At 42.5% G+C, this 21,679-nt stretch overlaps 1 protein-coding gene across 2 annotated transcripts in view; it reads left to right on the top strand.

Annotated features, from left to right (window-relative positions):
* Window positions 1–21,679, top strand: part of LAMA3 (laminin subunit alpha 3) — a 262,818-nt gene that overhangs the window by 106,593 nt on the left and 134,546 nt on the right. For both annotated transcript variants that reach the window (XM_047697035.1, XM_047697036.1), the window contains exons 13-19: window positions 7,617–7,754; window positions 9,870–9,916; window positions 11,084–11,183; window positions 12,108–12,160; window positions 12,392–12,497; window positions 13,208–13,307; window positions 20,160–20,316. In XM_047697035.1, the coding sequence (XP_047552991.1) occupies window positions 7,617–7,754; window positions 9,870–9,916; window positions 11,084–11,183; window positions 12,108–12,160; window positions 12,392–12,497; window positions 13,208–13,307; window positions 20,160–20,316 (701 nt within the window). The remainder of the gene's footprint in view (window positions 1–7,616; window positions 7,755–9,869; window positions 9,917–11,083; window positions 11,184–12,107; window positions 12,161–12,391; window positions 12,498–13,207; window positions 13,308–20,159; window positions 20,317–21,679) is intronic.

The raw sequence follows: 21,679 nt of genomic DNA, 5'->3' as shown, positions 1-21,679 counted from the left end.
TAAATATCAGTAAGATTAAGTCTGATTAAGATCCAGCTCTGTTATCCCCGCCACCCCAACTGTGTGTTTTAGAAGCTCTACCCTGGGCATGGACAGCCAAGAAGATGAGGGTTCACTTTCTTCTAAATTCCTGTTCTGGGGCTCCAGTGTCACCCGGGGATGAGTAGGCTGCTGGCATTTCTCATTGCCCCCTGGCTTGTGTCGGACAAGCTGTATTCCAGGCAGGCTCAGCAGAGAGGACCATGTCTTCTTTCTCTGCCCAGCCCCACTAGTATGGTGGAGACTACACCAAGCCCTGCGGGCTGAAGATACCAGAGCTGGATCACCCACACCCCAGCTGGCTCACAGAGCAGGAGTCCCAAGCTAGGCGAGGCAAACTGAGACAACCACTCCTGTGCCCAGTGCCTGCTCATAGAGCAGAGGTGTCACACCAGGAAAAGTGGGTCCTCATTTTCAAGTATGGTGGTCTGGGGGCTCTGAACAGCCAGGAGGACAGAGAGATCATAAAGATAAAGAGGGAATTATTTTAACAGAGTTGGGGGCAGAGGGTGTTCTAGAAAGCAATGTAGATCTTGGTGTGGAGCAATTACAAGGAAGCTGGTAACTCACAGCGGCAGAGCAAGGGGAAGTTTAGTAGAGAGAATCAGAGGAAGTTCACCCAAGAAGAGCCCTTCTGATGTCACAGACAAGTCTGCAGGTTGGGAAGGTTGTGTGCGGGTGCTAGATCGCACCTCTTTAGGAGGAGTCCCGTCAGATGGGGGGGAAGACTCAGAAGCATCCCCACACCATACACAAATCCATTATCAGAGGGTCGTAGCCATACCAGCAGAAGGGGTTTAAACATTGACCAAATAATCTGCTCGGACACAGGGTAACTCCTAAGGAGAACGTAGTCATCGCGGGTTATCTAGAACTGTGTGGTGCCCAAGGCTGCGCCCTCTCAGGAGCCACCAGAGAGGACGAATCCAAACTCGTGGTCCCTGGCTGAATTTTCCAAACTGCTGTAGCCACCTCCAAGCTATGCGCATGTGCAATGGGACAGGGTAAAAATGACTGGCCAAACAGGTTCAAGCACAGGGTTCAGCCAACAGGTTGTACGTATGGACCCAGGGGTGCCGCCCGGGAAGCCAGGCCAGAAGATAAACACAAGGGGCAATGTCTGAGTGGGAACGTCAGAGGCTGGACATTGGAAGGGGAAGCAGACCTTGCAGATCTATTTCAGCCACGTCATTAAACAACCAACCAACCAAGCCAAGAACAATCCTGGTGTTGCTACAGTATGTTACCTAGAATGTCCCGTTTTCATTTAAAAAAAAAAAAGAGATGCAAAGAATCAGGGAAGTATGACCCATATGAAGGAAAATAGCAGCCCATAGAAACAGCTTTTGAATGGGCTCAGGTGGTAGATTGGCGTGTGTGTGTGTGTGTGTGTATGTGTGTGTAGTGTGTTTATTGGGTCACAGTGTACTATTTCTTACTGTGGATGTAGCTATAAAAACCTGAAAGCTACCTATGTTAAATAATCCTGGAGGATTTTGTCTATGATTCTGAGTAGCTGGTCTCTTTTCCTTCATTCTACTCTTTGGTATTGTGGTTTCAGACTCTCAAATAGCTACTGTCTGAAAATCATGGAGTGTTTGGGTGAATTTAGGATCCCTCTTTCGTCTGGAAAGTGTTGCCCAGCAGATCACAGCGATCTTCTGATAAACCCGTTTCACCTGGGCCAGTTTACGTGGCATAATTCCTTCCTAAACCTGTTCAGGGGGCAGGCAGCCACTCTCTTACGCTTTACACATTATCTACCAGACAGGAGTAAGAACCAAAGGGCATGAGGAGCTCATCTGAGATGCACACCCGTTTCATCTTTCATCCATAGTCTTGCCTTTACTCTTCTGCCTTAAACCCAACAAGAAGGAAGGAGGATATAGATGTTAATGCCCTGAGATTTGACCTTAAACTGGGTTTTGACTTAATGATTGCTCTCTTACCTAAGGGAGTTCGGAAAAGCCCTAGAACTTACTAGCATGTTCATGTAGGCACAGGGCGACATTCACCAGCACTGAGTGAAGTTGAAAAGAACCACGAGTTTAGTTACAGCAGGAGCTGTGTTTTCCGTGTCACCTTTATGTGCACCTAATTTGCACAGTTTCCTTAAAGGGGCACCGTGATTCTGATTTGCTTATAGCAGCTTATAGGAACTCTGCCCATTGAAACCTGGATTTCTATAATAAACCTCAAACTCCGGTCATTTTTTCCACTTAAAAATGACTGTTTTTTAAGTATATGCCCTCATTCTTTGAACTGCAGAGCAGTATTACTCCATCTAGATGGAATTTGGTTATCTGGCTCATGTATCTGGAGCAAAAAGGAGAGAACCAGGCAGTAAGACCCCTCAACCCCTATTGCCTCTGTAAAGTGAAAAAGGACAGTTTCAAAGTTCTGCGCTAAAATCCGTGCATTTCACTACTAGAAGATCCCGTAGGCCCTCTCTTACCTATGCCTTTTTTTTTTTTTTAAATAATTGTGTCAAGTTTGGTTGTTTTCTAAGCCACACGCATGGTGAATTAGAAACATGGAAGGGTGGGGAGAACTGCTAAGACAGCGCACTGACCGTAAGGGAGGAACAGACATGAAACTGAGGAAGTGTAACTGCTTGGGACCATTTGGTGAGAAGCAGATAGTCCTCCTCAACTCAGGAGGTACTGAGGATGTCACTGTTAGAATCAGGAAATGAATACCATATTAATGGCTCTCGGTCATGATGTAGTGGTGAAATTATATCCGAAAACACATTTCAGGAGGATGGAAGATACCGAATACATTTTGATAAGAGCTCTATTTTGTAAGAGTACTTTTAAAAAGAGAACATCTTGGTGATTGAAGAGTCCATTTTGACTCTATAGTTTCATGTGACAGAAAACGTAACCTGAACTGACTTAAGGCACAAAGAATTTATTGGCTGTCATTGAATAGTTCAGGCAGCATTGGTTTCAGGAACAGGTTGATCCAGGGGCTCAAAAGATGTTGGTAGGGTCTGTTTTTCTCCATCTTACAAGCCTGTTCTTTTGTAGATTGGCTTCATTTTGAGGTCTCAGGTGGTGGTAAGATGGTAGCTGACACTTCTCAGACATACGTTGCTATAGACTTAATTGAGTGCCCTTTAAGTTCATATGTTGAAGCTCTAACCTCCAAGGTGACTGTATTTGGTTAAAGAAGTAATTAAGGTAAGTAATTGATCTGATAGGATTAGTTTCATTCTAAAAAGAGACACCAGTGAGCTTTTAAATATACTATCGCTGCCATGTGAGGGCACAGCAGGAAGACAGCTGTCTGAAAGCCAGGAAGACAGTACCCAGAGATCTCAAGTCTGCTGGCACCTTGATCTTGGGCTAACCAACCTCTAGAACAGCAAGAAAGTAAACATCTGTTGTTCAAGCTGCTCTGTCTGTGGTATTTTGTTACAGCAGCCTGAGCAGACGGACATCCATTCTTCCACGTTCAAGTCTAGGGAAAAGAGCATGCACTCCTCCAGGCCAAGTCTGGTTCTGATTGAATCATGTGCCCATTTCTGAACCACAGCCGGTGGCCGTGGAATGCCGTGCTCTGACTGGCCAAGCCCAAGTCTCCCCACATCCAGGGAACCACAGTGAAGTCCACAGGCTGAACAGCGTGGGTGGAGTAAGGGGAAGAGCTGCCCCACCCCCACCCTCGGCCCTGCCCCCGCAGACTCAGGATGCTGTAACCAAACAGGCTGGTGGAACCGTGTGTCGCTGAAATCCACAGCTCTCCGAGAAAACCCCAGAGTGACCAGTCCTATAAGAGATTCGGAAGACCCATGAGGTTTAACTGCAGCATCTTTTTTTTCCTAAGAAGATGTCCCTGACATGAAAACTCTTTAATCAGCCACTGTGCATAATGCAATGTTCCTTGTTTAAATGATAGAGTCTGGATTTTTCAAAAAAATAAGAAGGTATCTTCTCATTTATATTTTTGGTACAGTTGGTGTAGCGCTCTGCTTCCAAAACCAAATGAAGTCCTCTGAGCTCACGGGCCAAAAGGCAAACCACAGAAACATGAGACTGAGAAGGTGTGCCGAGGGGTTGCAGAAAGGAGCCAGGGGAGAGCAGCAGGTGCTCCCTGGCCTCCCGGGTGAATGTGTGTAGCCAGCCTCTGCTGGGTTCTGTCTGGTTCAAAGTCGTGGCTCAAGTGGAGGAAGGGCTCACACAGTGAGGCAAAGGGACAGGCGCATTGTGCCCTTGCGGGAGAAAGCATAGTTCGGGCTTTGGAATTCAAGCAGCGGGGTCGGGGGGAGCAGATCACCTCAAATCCTGTCTCGGTGGACCCTGCCAGACCAAATCCAGCCCCAGAGTAGTCCACCACCACTGTTTTCCAAGTTTTGCAGGAGAAGCACCATCCTCTGTATTGCTGGCATGGTGTGGGCGTGCACCTTGAAGCTTGTGTTCCATTTGGACTGCTAGGTTCTGGAAGAATTCTGTCTGTGATAATCTCCCTTCTCTTGCTGTTTCCTTTTTCCAACAGCTTTTGTGATCTTTTTAAGATTTTCCCTTGGGGGTGGCTTTGAGGCTAGTGCCCAAGGCTCAGACTCACTGAAATCTGAGCTTCGTCTAGCAATGACGTCCAACCCAGTATTTTAATTTGTGATTTTTTTTTTTTCTTAAGACGAAACTGATGGCTTGGCCACTGAATTTTAGAATAAAATCAGCATGACCCCAAATGCTACATCAAATGGTCCAGTATAGTCTAGCCAAAAAAACCCCAAAAAAAACCGTTCTTATGGCTTTGCCCTATATTGTGTCAAAGATTTAAAAAATATTCTTGAGGAGAAACTTTAAAACACTTCTAAGTTGTTCTTGCCAACGGTGTCCTGCATTCATGTTTCACATTAACTTAATTTGCTCCAGACTTCCCTAAGTACAATGCTGTATTCTCATTTTAGTTTCCACTCACGCAAATGCCCTGCAGTTTTCTTTTTCATACGTGAAAGTCAAATCGTAGATAGGAGACCCCAGTGGAGAACTGTCTATATGTATTTAGAACTTGTGTTTACCTTGATATCTGGATACCTCCTTACTCTCAATTACACTATAGAACTGTAATTCAGTTAACTTGGTCATTTGGGGGATTACTCCCCCCTTTTCCTCCTCCCACCCCACCCCCACTTTTCCTCTCCCCTCCATTCCTCATTCCTGCTTTCCTCTCCTTCATGTTTCTCCTCCTCCTTCTCCCCTCCTTCCCTGGTGCAGCACCTGGTCAGTCCTAAGAACAGTGGCTAGGAGGGAGTGGGCTGTGGAGACAAGTGGTTCTCCCATGAATAGGAACTGAAGGGGGGCCAAGTACAGCTGTTCCCTAGCCTCAACGACACTCACCTGACCCAGGGCCAGGAACTGTCCCTGTTGGAGTTTGCTATAGTCCTTGGGTTGTGGTGACAGGTCTTTCCTTACAAAACCAGAAAAAGGTCACCAGAACAAGATTAACCTCCTTCCACCTGTCAGCACAGTCCCATGAATCAGACAAAATGGCCAAGAGAAGAGGTCAAATGGCACCCGCTAATGATGATGGCGCTTCAGGGAAGGTTTCTGGCTCTGGACCGTCCTGGGAGACCCCCACCCCGCTTTTCCAAGAGGGGAGACAAAACCCTAGGGCTGGGCATAGGGGGAAGTCTGAGAGATGTTCGGTGCAAATGGGTCTTGAACTGTCCCTTCACTTTGAGTTCAGTTTTTGTCTAGGAGAACATCGAGGGGGTTGGTTGGAAGAACCCCGAGGATCTTCTGTAGATTGAGTCTGCTCTAGGCCAGGTTAACCTGAGAGGTGGGGGGGGCGCGGGCAAGTGCCGCGTTACCGACTGTTGGCTTTGTGGCTCTGGCTGGAGAAGGTGCCAGCCTGCTTTTCCAACAGAAGGCAAAGCTCCAAAGTCATGGGCAGTATCAGCGTCCTGGAAGCAATAAGGAGTAACATTTACCTTGTGACGTGCATGGTGTCGGTAGGGCCTCACCTCACCCGATGGGCTTACTAACTGTTGGAGAAGAGGATGGCGTTACTCATACAATACCCGTCTCTTGGCAGTGCTGCAGGGCTCCGTGAGGGAGTGCATGCCAAGAACCTGCACAGGGTGAGCAGAAGGAAGATTCTAGTCGCTCCTTATTCTTTCAGTGAGCAAGTGTCTATTCGGCGTATACTGGGAGCGGGGCTGTCTGTGATGCTGGAAGACACGGGGGAGTACAACAGACACACTCTTTGTCCCTTTGGAGCTCTTCTGTCCTTAGTGTTTATGCTCTTTGGAGTTTATAAAAATGTCTGTGTTAAAGCTGAAACGAGGAGGAGACGAGAGGTAAAAATACTCCAGAAACTTCAAAGGACTGGGACCAACACGAAGAGTAGCATGAAAGTGTTTGCAGGACATTACAGTATTTCTAAGAGGGAGGAGGGGTTGCCTATGTTGAGGTTTGGGTTTGGAATCTGGCAGCTGTCAGTGCTGGTTGGCTTGGAGTGAGACGTGTGATGCCAGATGGAGTAGTTCGTGCTTTAAAACAACGTACGTGCCTTTAAGGCTGGGTCTTTGTTTTCATCTCTGGAGGGTAACTGTTTCCTGGGGCTCCCTGGACAACCTCTATGCCCTGAGGAGTCAGGGGCCATGTCCCCCACATTACGCTGGTTGGAACTGCCTCCGCCGGGCGGCCCTAGCTGCCTGCCAGTGTTTCTTTTTTTTTGCATTTGCTATTCTTTAAGACAGAAATAGCAGAAAGACTTTATGTTAATCAGGGCTCTCCAGAGAAACAGAACCAGTAGGATGTAGGTGTGTGTGTATATATGGAGAGAGATTTATTTTAAGGAATTGGCTTGCATGATTGTGGGGGCTGGCGAGTCTAAAATCCGCAGGGTAGGCTGGTGGGCTGGAGACCCAGGGAAGAATTGTTGTGGCGCCTCAGATCCCATGGGCAGGGTTCCTTCTTCCTCGGGACCCTCTGTCTTTCTCTTAAGGCTTTCAACTGATTGGATGAGGTCTTCCCCTCACTGTGGAAGGTGACCAGCTCTACTCAAGGTCAACTGATTGAAATATTAATTACATCTTTAAAAAAAAACAACCTTCCCAGCAATACCTAGATGGCTCCTGGCCAAACATCTGAGCTTCATAGTGTAGCCGTGTTGGCATTATAAAAATTAACCCTCCCAGAGCCCAAGAACGGTTCCTCAGTAATGTGCCCCTTGGTAGGGCCATGACCTCTGCAGACAGGCCCAGGGGGAACGAGGGGCCGTGGAAGAACGCTGAGCCAGAAGGCAGTAGGAGGTCGGCGTCCTTGGCCTGCTGTCTGCCAAGAGCAGGCTGAGTAGCACTGGGCCACGTGTCTTTATTTCTCTTACCGTTTCTTGGCAGTGGTGGGTGTGAGGGTGGGGGAGGTGCTTTGTACTGTGTCAGTAGCTCCCTGGCCCCATTCCTGGATTTTGAGCTCTCTGAGGTCAGAGAATGTGTGTTTTTCCTAATCACTTCCACCCCCACATAGCGGGAATTTGCATTTGGGTCTCCCTGACCCACCCCTGGGCTCTATCCAGGCCCCACACCCTGCTGTCCTGGGTCTGACTGATGTCTTTTTCTCCAGCCTGCCAGTGTTCGGCCCTTGGCTCCTACCAGATGCCCTGCAACCCGGTGACGGGACAGTGTGAATGCCTTCTTGGGGTTACAGGACAGCGATGTGACAGGTGTCTCTCAGGAGCCTATGATTTCCCTCACTGCCAAGGTAGGGAAGACGTCAGAATGCCAGAGGGTGGGCCCCTTTCCGAAATGTGTGCAGCCAGCCCAACTCCCAGACAAGCCCAGATGACCCACCACTTGTTGCCTGGACACACTTGACCCTCATTGGCCTGGTTCCTCCCCAGTTCAAGTCCACTGCAAATGCACGTATCAAACAACGCATCCTCAAAGGAAATCAGAAATGATTCATTCTTAAAAAAATATTTTAAATTATTTAAATTAAATATATTAAATAAATAATTATTTTAAATTATTTAAATAATTTTAAAATTTTAAATTAGTAAGTCTGTTATAAATTTATATTTCATGATTTGCATGTCAATTCCTATGTATAACAGTGTGATCAAGGGGACCCTTTTGAGCTACACCAAGTGTTCCTTGACCCCTTCCTTCTTCCCAAGGCATCCTGGCTTCTCCCTGGTTCCAGGCTCACAGCACGGATGCTGACTGCTCTGTAATCCCCTGAGGGGTGACTCGAGCAGGTCTCCTTGCTAGCGGGCAGAGCGGGACCTATGCTGTGTTTCTGCCCCTCTCTCCTCGCTGCCCTTGGCCTCCTGGGGGCATTGTTCTCCCACAGCACAGGTGCCAGGGGAGGGGGGTGACCTAGAATCAATCTGGGAGAAACACTGTCACTGTCTTGGACCATCCTCACTACTTATCCCCTCATCTCCCCCCGCCCCCGATGGTGGGAGACTCTGAGACTCTGCCATGCTCTGTGACAGGAGGCCCAGGAATAAGCTGCCCATCGGTCGCATCTCCCCACGCTCCTGGGGTCTTGTAGCCTCCAGTGGCAAGGGTCTCCGGCAGCGGCTCTAGCGGCCCCTTTCCCTGTTGAGAAGAGGTATTGAGGAAGGCTGCAGCGGACTTTCCGCTTGGAGGTTTTGATTTTCTCTGACTCCTTCCTGCTCTCAGGAGTGCTCTGTGCTCTGCATTCCCAGCTGTCTAAAGACAGGGCCACAGCGCCTACCTGATTGCCCAGAATCCGACTCACCAGAATCCTCAAGACACCGGGTTTTCTTGCTGGTAGAAATTGTAGCCGGTGTTCAGAGGGGCCGTTGGCTTTTGAGAAGGCTCAAAGGTCCCCAGGGTGCAGGGCTGTCCCGGGTGTGTCCGCTCACCTCCAGGAGGTCAGGAGAGGAAGGAAGCATGGTGGCTTCTGGACAGAGGGCTGGGACAGCCACCATAATTTCTCCAGAGGCCAGATGGCCACAGTCGTCAACCTGGGCAGGAGCCAGAGGCCGGGCGTGGCCAGGTTGAAAAACAGTAAAGAGGCGGAAGGATGTGTTCATTCTTACAGAAGAAAGAATGTGAGGGAACATCCAAACAGAGAAGGAGAGACAAGTGCAATCATCAAGGGACAAGCTGAAAACAGAGGCGACAAAGGCAAAATGTCTACACAATAACTTACAAGAAAACAAGATCCTATTATGAGGTTATTTAAATTATTGGAAAAACCAGGCTCGGGCAGGCTTACCCAAACCCTCTTCCTTTTTAACCATCATACTGCTGTTAGAATGGGAATGCTGAGACATTGCAGGATCCCACTGTATTGAAGAGAGATTCTCTTGGGCTTGTAATACCATATTGAGTAAGGCAGGAGAACAAACTACTTCATTGTAGAAATAATTTTAGTACAGGTGGGGAACAAGAGGATTGTGATAATTAAGGAATTAAGTCTTGGTTGACTAAAAAAATTGTGCTTACCAAATCCTGTAGCTTCTATTCACTGGACGATTAAAAAGTTTCTTGGTATAATATCGCCCTCTTCTGGACAGTCCTAAAGACATTCAAAATTCTGGAGTGTCCTTTCCCCCATCTCCTTCATTGTCAGTCTGAAATGAACTTCATAGTAGTAGGCAGGGGATGGAGTTAAGTGGCCAAAGGCGGTGATTTGGGGATTAAAGACCCTAAGGGTTATTCAGGGTGTGCCTTTTTTCTGAATTACATGCAAAATCCTTGCCACCCATCTATCAAGAAATACAAATGTAGGTGCATTGTTTTTGAAAACAAATAAAACTTTTTAAAATGTGAAACATCAAAGCAAACCAAGAGACAGACATAAAAACAGCAGGCATTTAAAATATTTCTAAATCATGTTCAGACTTCACAGGTCGCTGTGACCCAGCCGGTACCCTGGACTCCAATTTGGTAAGTAGAGGATTATAAAAGGGATACAATTCTTTTTTTTTTTTTTAAATTTAAAATTTTTTAAAAATTTGACAAAGAGAGAGAGAGATCACGGGTAGGCAGAGAGGCAGGCAGAGAGAGAGGGTGAAGCAGGCTCCCCGCTGAGCAGAGAGCCTGATGTGGACCTTGATCCCAGGACTCTGAGACCATGACCTGAGCCAAAGGCAGAGACTTAACCCACTGAGCCACCCAGGTGCCCCAGGGATACAATTCTAACTGATATATTTGGATACGTATTAGAGACTAACGCACAGGGGAGCATCCCAAAATTAAAAGTAAATTCAAATAAGACCCAAAGCCAAATTGTGAAAGAGGTCATTGTTCTTGTTCAAAGTGCGTATGTGATATTGTGAATACCATGGTATTCTGATGAGGTTTCTAAGTGCTTTAGAAATGATCTGTCTTCTTAGCTTCCAAGCCTGGAAGTGGTGGACCTCCAGGCATTCAAGGGACAGAGGAAGAGAGGTTCTGCCGCCTAACAATGAGAGAGTGACCCTTGCATCCTACAAAAGTACTTTCAGATAAACATCCTTGTCTACTGATCCTCAACATGTTAAATATTCGAATAATTTTCCATTTAAAGGAGTAGTTCGTGCTGTCCCAGAATCAACAGATAAGACAGTGTTAACAATAAAAGTGATTTTTTTAAAAAGATTTTATTTATTTATTTGACAGAGAGAGAGAGAGATCACAAGTAGGCAGAGAGGCAGGCAGAGAAAGGAGGAAGCAGGCTCACCACTGAGCAGAGAGCCCGATGCGGGGCTCGATCCCAGGACCCTGAGATCATGACCCGAGCCGAAGGCAGAGGCTTAACCCACTGAGCCACCCAGGTGCCCCAATAAAAGTGATTTTTAAATGTTTCTGTTTCTGAAACATCAGAAATGAAAAATGAAAATGTCCCATTTTGTTTTAACCACAAATATGGATTATGTGTAGAAAAAAATAAGTGAAGAATAAAACAAAAGCCTTGAGCTATCTGTTGAAATCAACACAGTACTTTTTTCCCCTCTGGTTACACTTAAATACTTTTCCAAAATATAATTCTGTGACAAGCTTTGTTCAGAACATATGTTTGAAAACATGTCTTAATTTTGAGATGTCAAGTGTTAGTTTGCTTTTCTTTCAAAGGGATATTGCCAATGCAAGGCTCATGTGGAAAGTCCTTCTTGTAGCATCTGCAAACCATTATATTGGAATCTGGCCAAAGAAAACCCCAATGGATGTTCAGGTGAAATTTTTACACATAATAATTTATGATATTGCACATTCCTCTTAATTTTCCCTACTTCAGTGACTAAACCCACGGAAGAGCTATTTATTTAATAAGTTCAATTTGTCTGAAATTTTGTGTAAATGTTTTGATGTTTTCTTCCCCTGCTTTTGGCAGAACTTCTGTCGTTTTGAAAATCTCAGCAAGGGATTTATATCCCGTTTCCATATGTATTTTGGTGTTTGCAAAGGCAGCTACTTGATAAGTGGTTTATACTGCCTTCTTTTTTATACCGCCCTTTCGGGTTTGGTTTTATTTTCATTTTATGCTTAGATTGAAGCCAGGACAGAAACTTCAAATCACCAAGCTAAAGGTGGCTAAGTGGAGTGGATATATCCTTAAGTAGAATGTCTTTCTTTCCTTCTTTCTTTCTTTCTTTTCTTTTCTTTTTTAAGATTTTACTTATTTGAGAGAGAGAGTGCGAGCGCACGAGCAGAGGGGAGGGGCAGAGGGAGAAGTAGAACCGGACTCCCAACTGAGCAGGGAGCCTGACGTGGGGCTCGATGTGGGGCTTGATCCCAGGACCCCAGGATCATGACCTGAGCCGAAAGCTGACGATTAACCGACTGAGTATCCCAGGTGCCCCTCGAGTATGTTTTCATGTAAGCATATCAGTAATGACCTTGACATTAGAATCATTTAAAAATCCCATGCTGTTGCAACTTTTGTCTTAGAGTGGTCATAAAGTAGCCATTACTCCTTATACGTGGGTGCTGTTGATCTGGTGGTTCCGCTGACCCCAGAAAGCTGTCCCATTTTAGGCTTCAGTGGAGCAAACCGGAATTCTGGTGAGGTTTGCCTGACAGGGACCACACATGCTGCATGGCTGCTGTGTCACATTTCCAGCAGCCTTGGTCCAAGGATGCTCTTTTCTCTTCACAGAATGCCAGTGCCACGTGGCGGGAACAGTGAGCGGAATCGGAGAGTGTGGACAGGTAACATGGCCCATTGTCCCTAAACCAGTGTGATGTTGGAGCAGAGGATATTGGGGTGTCTGTGGGAGGGGGTTAGTGTCTCTGTGATTGTAGGGGGCATGCTAACTTCCCTGGACATTTTCAGACCCTCACTAACTGCTTCATGTTATAATACAGCGAGTCAGTTTTAAATCTTGAAGACTAGCAAATTGTGCAATCTTACCAAACTTTGTCATCCGGCTTATTCTGCAGCGAGATGGTGACTGTCACTGCAAGTCCCATGTCAGTGGCGATTCCTGTGACACATGTGAAGATGGGTATTTTGCTTTGGAAAAGAGCAATTACTTTGGGTGTCAAGGTAAATAGTTCCAGTGGGTCCTGAGGAAGGTCAGTGTTGATGGGCAAAGACCAGCAGGAGAACCTCTCTTCTGAGTTCCCTTGTCTTCATGCAGTCTTTCTGATGGGATGGGACTAAAAAATTCTGTTCCAGGCAGTTTGGCCAAATACTCAGTTGAGATGAATAATAAACTGTAGTTGGGGCTGCCTCTATTTCTCTTCTCCCAGCACATTGTTGGTTTAATTAGAGAAAACATCATTGGGATAGAGGGGGAGGTGTCTGTTAATTTCGTAAATAATGTCAAGACAGTCATTTGGAAGATGTATTTTGTATTATCAGATCAGCTCGCACCAGATCTTAGAGCTAACGCTTGTTAAATACACCTGCAGGCGTGTGGCCCCACAAGGCTGCTGTAGCCTCCTCCCCACAGACTCTCGGTAGAAAATGTTGGTTACGAGAGCCCTACCTGCTAAATCGTGGTTTGCTCCTGGGCTCCTGACCCCTTGTGCTGGACAGCAGTGTTGGGGCTGACCTCCAAGAGCACCTCCAGCTCACATGTGGGCCTTGAGGGGCACCTCCCATGTCGCTCCGGGAGGTCACTATGTATTTCTAACATCCGCAGGCTATGAGATGTGGCAGGAGTAAGAAGCAGCCCCGTTCTTACTGGTTTCTGCTTCTCCATTTCTACATGGAGATGCTTTGATGGGTCACTGCTGTTCTCTGACCTTCAGGGTGTCAGTGTGATGTTGGTGGAGCCGTCAGCCCCCTGTGCAGCGGGCCCTCGGGAGGATGCCGTTGTCGAGAGCATGTCGTGGGGACGGCGTGCCATCGGTGAGTCTCCAGGGCGGGCCCTTCCCGTACTGCTGTGCTAGAAAACTCGCAGAGTCCTGGCTGTGCCGACGGTTCTGGTGAGGAGACAAGAGGGCAGAGGAAGATGTACTGTCCTGGGAGATCTGGACACTGGTCAGTGGGCCCAGTTAGAGCAGGAGGTAAAGTTGCCCTAAAGACATATGCCTCCCTGGAAAGTTCCCACAGGTACAAAAAGCCTGGTGGACAGGACTAGAGCTGGATGCTTGAGGCAGCTCCCGTGGCCAAACCTCTGTGTGAAAGTCACAGCTGGGAGGGGCCTGGTGAATGGGTAGGCTCCCGGGCCCAGTTGTTTCAGGTTCAGCTTCTCCCTTGGGACCCGTGACTGAAGGCATGGAGGGGCCGCATGCGTTACACTGGGTGCGGTGGGAGGGAAGGCAAAGAAAGCTCTAGAAGCCAGATGAAGTCCCTCATCTCCTGCAGAAGCTAATTAAAATGAACTGTAGGAGCAGGGGAGTGAGTGGAGCTGAGCTCCCAGAGGAGCTATCACAGGGACAGCCGCTTCCTGTCTCTGTGTCATGTGATATTTAACAATTTCTAGATTTTAAAAAAGATTTCAATTCCAGTATTAATTAGCATACAATGTTACGTGAGTTTCAGATGTAAAATACAGTGATTAAACAATCTTATACATTACTCTGCTCGTCATGATAAGTTCACTCTTCATCTCTTTCACCTGTTTTACCCATCCCCCACTCATCTCCCCTCTGGTCACCACCAGTTTCTTCTCTGTAGTTAAGAGTCTGTTGTTTGGGGGGTTTTTTGTTTGTTTGTTTGTTTTTTAGTTTGTCTCTTTTTCCTTTGTTTATTGGGTTTGTTTTTTAAATTCCACATATATATAAAATTATAAAGTATTTATCTTTTTCTGACTGACTTATTTCACTTAGTGTTGTATCTTATCCTCCAGATCTATCCACGTTGTAGGAAATGGCAAGATTTCATTCTTTTTTTTAATGGCTGAATAATATTGACCATATACATATACACATACCACATTTTTATCTGTTCATCTATCGATGGGCACTTGGGCTGCTTCCATCACTTGTCCATTGTAAGTAATGCTGCTATAAGCTTGGGGGTGTATGTGTCTTTTCAGGTTAATATTTTCCTATTTTGGGGATAAATAGCCAGAAGTGGAATTACTGGCTTATATGGTAATTCTATTTTGAATTTTTCAAGGAACCTCCATACTATTTTCCATAGTGGCAGCTCCAGTTTTCCCACCAGCAGTACCAGACGGTTCCTTTTTCTCCACATCCTGGCCAACACCTGTTGCTTCTTATGTTGCTGATTTTAGCCATTCTAACAGGTGTGCTTCTCGTTGTGGTTTTGACTTGCATTTTCCTAGTGATGAGTGATGTTGAGCATCTTTTCATGTGTCTGTTGGCTGTCTGCAGGTCTTCTTTGGAGGAATATCTGTTCATCTCTTCTTCCTATTTGTAAATTGGATTATGTGTTTTTTTGGTGTGGAGTTGTATAAGTTATTTATAAATTTTGGATGCTAGCCGTTGATAAGATACATCATTTTCCAATAGCTTCTCCCATTCCACAGGTTGAATTTTAGTTTCGTTGATTGCTTCCTCCGCCTTGCAGAAGCGTTTTATTTTGATGTAGTCCCAGTAGTTTATTTTGGCTTTTGTTTCCCTTGCCTCAGGAGACATGTCTAGACAAATTGCTATGGCCAATGTCAGAGAAATTACTGCCTGTGCCCTCTTCAAGGATTTTGATGGTTTCAGGTCTCACATTTAGGCCCTTAATCCATTTTGAGTTTATTTTTGTATATGGTGTAAGAAAGTGGTCCAGTTTCATTCTTTTGCATGTAGGTGTCCTGTTTCCCCAACACCGTTTGTTAGAGAATTTTTCCCCATTGCGTATTCTTGCCTCCTTTGTTGAAGACTAATTGACCACAAAATTGTGGGTTTATTTCTGGGCTCTCTATTATGTTCTGTTGATCTATTTGTCTGTTTTTGTGCCAGTACCAGTGTTTTTGATGACTACAGCTTTGTAGTGTATGTTGAAATCTCGGATCATGATACCTCCAGTTTTGTTCTTTTTTAAGATTGCTTGGGCAATTTGGGGTCTTTTGTAGTTCCATACACATTTTAGGGTTATTTGTTTTTGTTTTGTGAAAAATACTGTTGGTATTTTGATAGGGATTGCCTTAAATGTGTAGGTTGCTTTGGGTAATACGGACATTTTAATAGTATTTGTTTTTTCAATCGATGGGCATGGAATGTCTTCCATTTCTCTGTGTCCTCTTCAGTTTCTTTCATCAGTGTTTTCTAGTTTTCAGAGTACAGGTCTTTATCTCTTTGGTTAAGGTTATTCCTACATACTTTATTATTTTTGGTGTAATTACATATGGGACTGTTTTAATTTCTGTTTCTGCTACTTCATTATTAGTCTATAGAAATGCAATGCAACTTTACCAAATTCATTTATTAGTTCTAGTAGTTTTGGGTGAAGTTTTTTGGGGTTTCTATGTATAGTACCATGTCATCTGCAAATAGTGAAAGTTTTTACCTCTTCCTTACAAATGTGGATGCCTTTTAGTCCATTTTGTTGTCTGATTGCTATAGCTAGGACTTCCAGTGCTATGTTGAATAAAACTAGTAAGAGTGGACATCCTTGTCTTTTTCCTGAGCTTAGGGAGAAAGTGTTTTTCTCCATTGAGTATGGTGTTTGCTTTGGGTTTTTCATATGAGACCTTTATTATGTTGAGGTATGTTCCCTGTAAACCTGCTCTGTTAAAATTTTTTATCATGAGTGAATGTCCTACTTTGTCAGATGTTTTTTCTGCATCTGTTGAAATGATGATATGGTTTTTATCCTTTCTTTTATTGATGTGATTTATCACATTGATTGATTTGCAAATATTGAACCACCTTCGCATCCCAAGAATAAATCCCACTTGATTGTGCTGAATGGCTGTTTTTTTTTTTTTTTTTTTAAGATTTTATTTATTTATTTGTCAGAGAGAGAGAGAGAGGGAGAGAGAGCGAGCACAGGCAGACAGAGTGGCAGGCAGAGGCAGAGGGAGAAGCAGGCTCCCTGACGAGCAAGGAGCCTGATGTGGGACTCGATCCCAGGGCGCTGGGATCATGACCTGAGCCAAAGGCAGCTGCTTAACCAACTGAGCCACCCAGGCGTCCCGCTGAATGGCTGTTTTAATGTATTGTCGGATTCTGTTTGCTAATATTTTATTGAGGATTTTTGCATCAATGTTCATCAGAGATCTTGGCTTATGGTTATATCTGTGTGTGTGTGTGTGTGTGTGTGTGTCTAGTTTCTTTACCTGGTTTTCATATCAGGGTAATGCTGAATTCATAGAATAAATTTGAAAGCTTTCCTTCCTCTTTCATTTTTTGGAATGGTTTGAGAATAGGTATTAACTCTTCTTTAAATGTTTGGTAGACTTCATCTGTGAATTCATCTGGTCCTGGACTTTTCTTTGTTGGGAGTTTACTTTGATTCAATTTCATTGCTGGTAATCAGTCTGTTCAAATTTTCTATTTCTTCCTGATTCTGTTTTAAGAGGTTATATGTTTCTAGGAATGTATCCATTTCTTCTAGGTTGTCCAATTTTTTGGCATATGATTTTTCACAATATTCTCATATAATCCTTTATATTTCAGTGGTGTTGGTTGTTTTTCTCCTCTTTTTTCTCCTCTTTGATTTCTGATTTTGTTTATTTGACTCTGTCTCTCTCTCCAGTGATTCTGTTTAAGGTTGATCAGTTTCATTGCTCTTTTCAAAGAACCAGCTCCTGGTTTCGTTGTTCTGTCCTATTGGTATTTTTGTTCCTATTTCATTTATTTCTGTTCTGATCTTCAGTATTTCCTTCCTTTTGTTGGGTTTGGGTTTTGTTTGTTCTCCTTTTTCTAGCTTCTTTAGGTGTAACATTAGGTTGTCTATTGGAGATTTTTCTTGCCTCTTGAGGTAGGCCTGTGTTGCTGTAAGCTTTCTTCCTAGAACAACTTTTGCTGGATCCCAAAGATTTTGGAACTTTGTGTTTTTATTTTCTTTTGTCTCCATGTAATATTTTATTTCTTCTTTGATTTCTTAAGTGACCCATTCATTGTTTAATAGCATGTTATTTAACCTCCATGTATTTTTGTGTTCTTTCCATATTTTTTCTTGTGGTTGCTCTCTAGTTTCATAATGCTGTGGTCAGAAAAGGTGCATGGTATGACTTTGATCTTTTTGAATTTGTTGAGGCTTGTGTTGTGGCCTGATATGTGATCTGTTCTGGGGACTGTTCTATGTGCACTTGAAAAGAATGTGTATTCTGCTGTTTTAGGCTAGAATGTCCTGAATATGTCTGCTAGATCAATATAGATTTTTTTTTTTGAAACCCTGATAATTTTCTCTTGAAAGAAAAAACTAATTTTTAATATTCTGGCATTTAATCATACACTGGAAACTGTGAAATGCAACTTCTAAATTTCAAGTATCTTCACTACTTCTGCATTATCAATAGAATAATGAAGAAATAATGAAGAAATAGTTAAAGTAAATTTTCTGTATTTTGTTAGTACAGCATTTCTCTCCTTTCCCTTGATGTTTTCAGCATTTGAATTCTAAAAGTCAGAGCAATCCAGCTGAGCTTTCTTCAGTCATTTCTAAATGGCAGTCACTGCTGGGTCGCATAATAAAGGGTCTGTGAAGGAGGAGGACACATCTGTGGGTATGTTTCCCTGCAGACTAACGAGGCACATGATGGACCAGAGGAATTTTGTAAATAGGTTCAGAAACATGTTCCACCCATGTTTTATCTTTTTTCCACCTCCCTGTTGATAAAGTGAACTTTCCCCCACTTAACCAGCTAAGTTTCCTTCCACCAATGTAGGCAACTGGCTATTTTTCAGGTAAAAATAATGCAACTGAGTAAGAATTAAATTACCCACCCCGAGGCAGAAATACTGATTTTTTTACGTTACAGCCAATATGTACATATGAAATTTAGGACATGTCCTTTGATTTAGTGGTAAGTTGTAACTAGGTTATAAGGATAGCAAACCAGCATCAAAGATGCCATACTGGCTTTTCTCCGGGTTGGTAAACCTTTTGTCTTTTTGTACTAAATTCCTGCCAAATATTTGTTTTTTATATTATCTGAACATTGTTCATTTTTCTTACAAGTTTAGAAGGCATTCACTTTCACTTTGTTTTCCAAATAATTTTTGTGGTAATAAATATATGTTCATTGTAAAGTTTTAGTAAGTACCTAAAAATAAAAGGAAAAAAAGACCTACCTACTCCACCACCCAGAAATAACTCCTTTTAATATTTTTTTGTATATTTTTTTCTAGGCTTTTTCTATGAATACAAATTAGTATATTTGCTTCATAAAATTTGTATCCATTTCTTCACTTCACATGATATTGCAGATATTTTCCATTATCATTAGTCTTCAGAAATATTAATGGTTACATAGTATTTCATAATTTTTAAATTATTTCATAATTGTACATTTACATTGTTTCTAAGCTTTCATTATTATAAATGTTCTTTTATGTTAATTTTTTGACACTATATATAAAATTGTTCTTTAGAATACATTCCTGGAAGTAGAATTACTGAGTCAATGGGTAAGAACATTTTTAAGGACCTTTGAATATCACTTCCAGAGAAATTGTAAGCATTTGTAATTCTGCTTGTAATGTAGGGCCATGATCTTTTATTTCCTTTGACTAAATGATTTTTATGGCTTTAAATCCACTAACTGCTGTTAGTTTGTTACTGGATTGTCAAAATATGTCATTTTGAAGAACTTCAAATTATTTGTCAAATGTCACATAAACAGTGTAGTGTTTCTGATCATTCTCTGGGATTGGCATTATTGGACTCTTGAAAAGAATCCATATATAGACCTATGGTTTAAGAAAATTCAAGGCATAAAAAAGTCATCATTATGTGTAAACTGTATATATATAGTTTAATATATATATTTATATATAAATATATTTATATATAAATATATTTTACAAGTCTACACGTTAGATACATTTATATATATTTAATATATTAAGTATTATTTATATTATATACAAATATATAATATAATATTTAAAATATATTAAATATTTGTATATAATATAAATAATGCTTAATATATTAAATATATAAATGTATCTAACGTGTAGACTTGTAAAAATATTATTTAATATATTTTAAACATTAAATTGATATTTTAATAAATTATATTATTAAATATATATTATATAATAGATATTTAATATATTCAAATATATTTGAATATATTAAATATAAATAAATATAAATAAATAAATATACATATAATACATTTGAATAGATTAAATATATATACACAAATGTATCTAACTTGTAAACTTAGCATATAAAATATTTTATGTCACATTCACTATTGCATATAGGTACTTAGCAACAGTGCCTGGCGCATATATATATGTATATTAATATTTGTGTAATGAGTGAATATGAGTACATGAATGAATGGATGGATGGGTGGATTTATAGTAAATAACCTAATTTGATTTTGGTAAGTTGTTGGCAACCATTTGGAACATATTAAAGGTTGCCACCATTATGGGTTGTGCTAAGTGAGTTTCTCATTTTATTGCTTAGACCGATAGGTGTTGGGTGTGTTTTATGAGTGTTTGCATGAATGAAAGCAATAATTTGAAGAAAAAGCAGGGGGATTTCTCTTTTATTTCTTTTCATTTATTGTATTCTGTCGATTTGGTAGGAGTTTTCGCAGTAGCTATTGAGATTAAAGAATGTTTGGATTATTGGTGAACTTAACTTGCTGTATCCATGTTTTATTTGCAAAAGCCCTGAGAACAACTACTATTTCCCGGATTTACATCATATGAAGTATGAGATTGAAGATGGTACCACACCTGATGGAAGAGAACTTAGGTTTGGATTTGATCCCCTGGAGTTCCCTGAGTTTAGTTGGAGAGGATATGCTCAGATGACCTCGGTGCAGGTATGTAGCCAGCAGAAATTGCTTTGTGGCAGTGTGAGGCATATACGTAGTCAAAACACTCTCAGTGAGTCCTCCCAAAAGGTGAGCTGTCCCCAGAACTGACTCCAGGATTCTCTTTCTCCAGACTATGGGTAGGGCTTGGGGTATGATTGGATTTTAACTGATAAGTAAATATATCAGTCATAGTTTACTGTTAATTTAATTTGGTCACCAAATCAGACAAAGAAGGGGTTAAAGAAAACTAGTGTTTATCTCTAGAGATTTTTTTTATAAGCAGTTGTTTTCCAAGTGGGATTCATCTATATTTTAGCATAAGAGACAAGGTTCTTTAAAAACATTTGTAGAGAATAAAAATGAATTGGATTAAATAATTCCAATAGTGTGTGTGTGGTTGATATTTGACCAGCGCTGGTTGTTGTTTTTTGATGTTGTTTTGTTTTTTTAATTTTTAATTTCTTTTCTGTAACAGTATTCATTGTTTTTGCACCACACCCAGTGCTCCATGCAATCCGTGCCCTCCCTAATACCCACCACCTGGTTCCCCCAACTTCCCACCCCCCTCCCCTTCAAAACCTTCAGATGCTGGTTGTTTTGTTTTGTTTTGCTTTGCTTTTTTAACCTCTGAATTACTCTATGAATAGAAACTAAGATCAATGAGGAATTTAATGCTATTTAATTTTCCTTTCCTGTATTTCTCCTTTCCTTCATTCTTCTCTACAGTATCCATTGCTCTTGGTTTCCTGTTGGAATAGTTAGGGAATTTACAAATTTTCTCATTAAAATTACATATTTTCTCATTTAGCGCTTATGCAATATTTACAACCAAGAATTTCTGAAAAGTTTTGTTCTCAGGATTTCTCTTTGAGGTTGTTCTCTTGAAATTGTGTTTCTCAGTGGAGAAATTCAGAACATAGGTGTAAATTGATGACCATGGTGACCCAATATTTGTCCTTAACAGATCCTATACTTGTTATGTTTACATAAGTCACCCCTTAGAGGAACAGGGACAGGGTCACAGTTCTCTTGGAGCCATCATTAGTTCTAAAGTTGCTTCTTGCCTGATCAGGGTCCCCCATCAGGATCCTTTCTCAAACAGTGCCTAGGATCCATTTTTTTAAAAAACTTATTTATTTTAGAGAGAGAGTGCACTTGAGTGGGAAGGGAGGGGGGGAGGGAGAAGGAGAGAGAGAGAATTTCAAGCAGGCTCTGTGCTGTGCATGGAGCCCAGCTCAGGGCTCAGTCTCACAGCCCTGAGATCAAGACCCAAGCAGAAACCAAGAGTCAGATGCTTAACTGACTGAGCCACCCAGGTGCCCCAACAGTACGTAAGATCATTAGACGTCACTTCTTTCTCCTTTTCCCC

Source organism: Lutra lutra, chromosome 12, assembly GCF_902655055.1.
Source record: "Lutra lutra chromosome 12, mLutLut1.2, whole genome shotgun sequence".
Lineage (NCBI taxonomy): Eukaryota > Metazoa > Chordata > Mammalia > Carnivora > Mustelidae > Lutra > Lutra lutra.
This window is presented reverse-complemented; position numbering and strand designations above follow the sequence as displayed.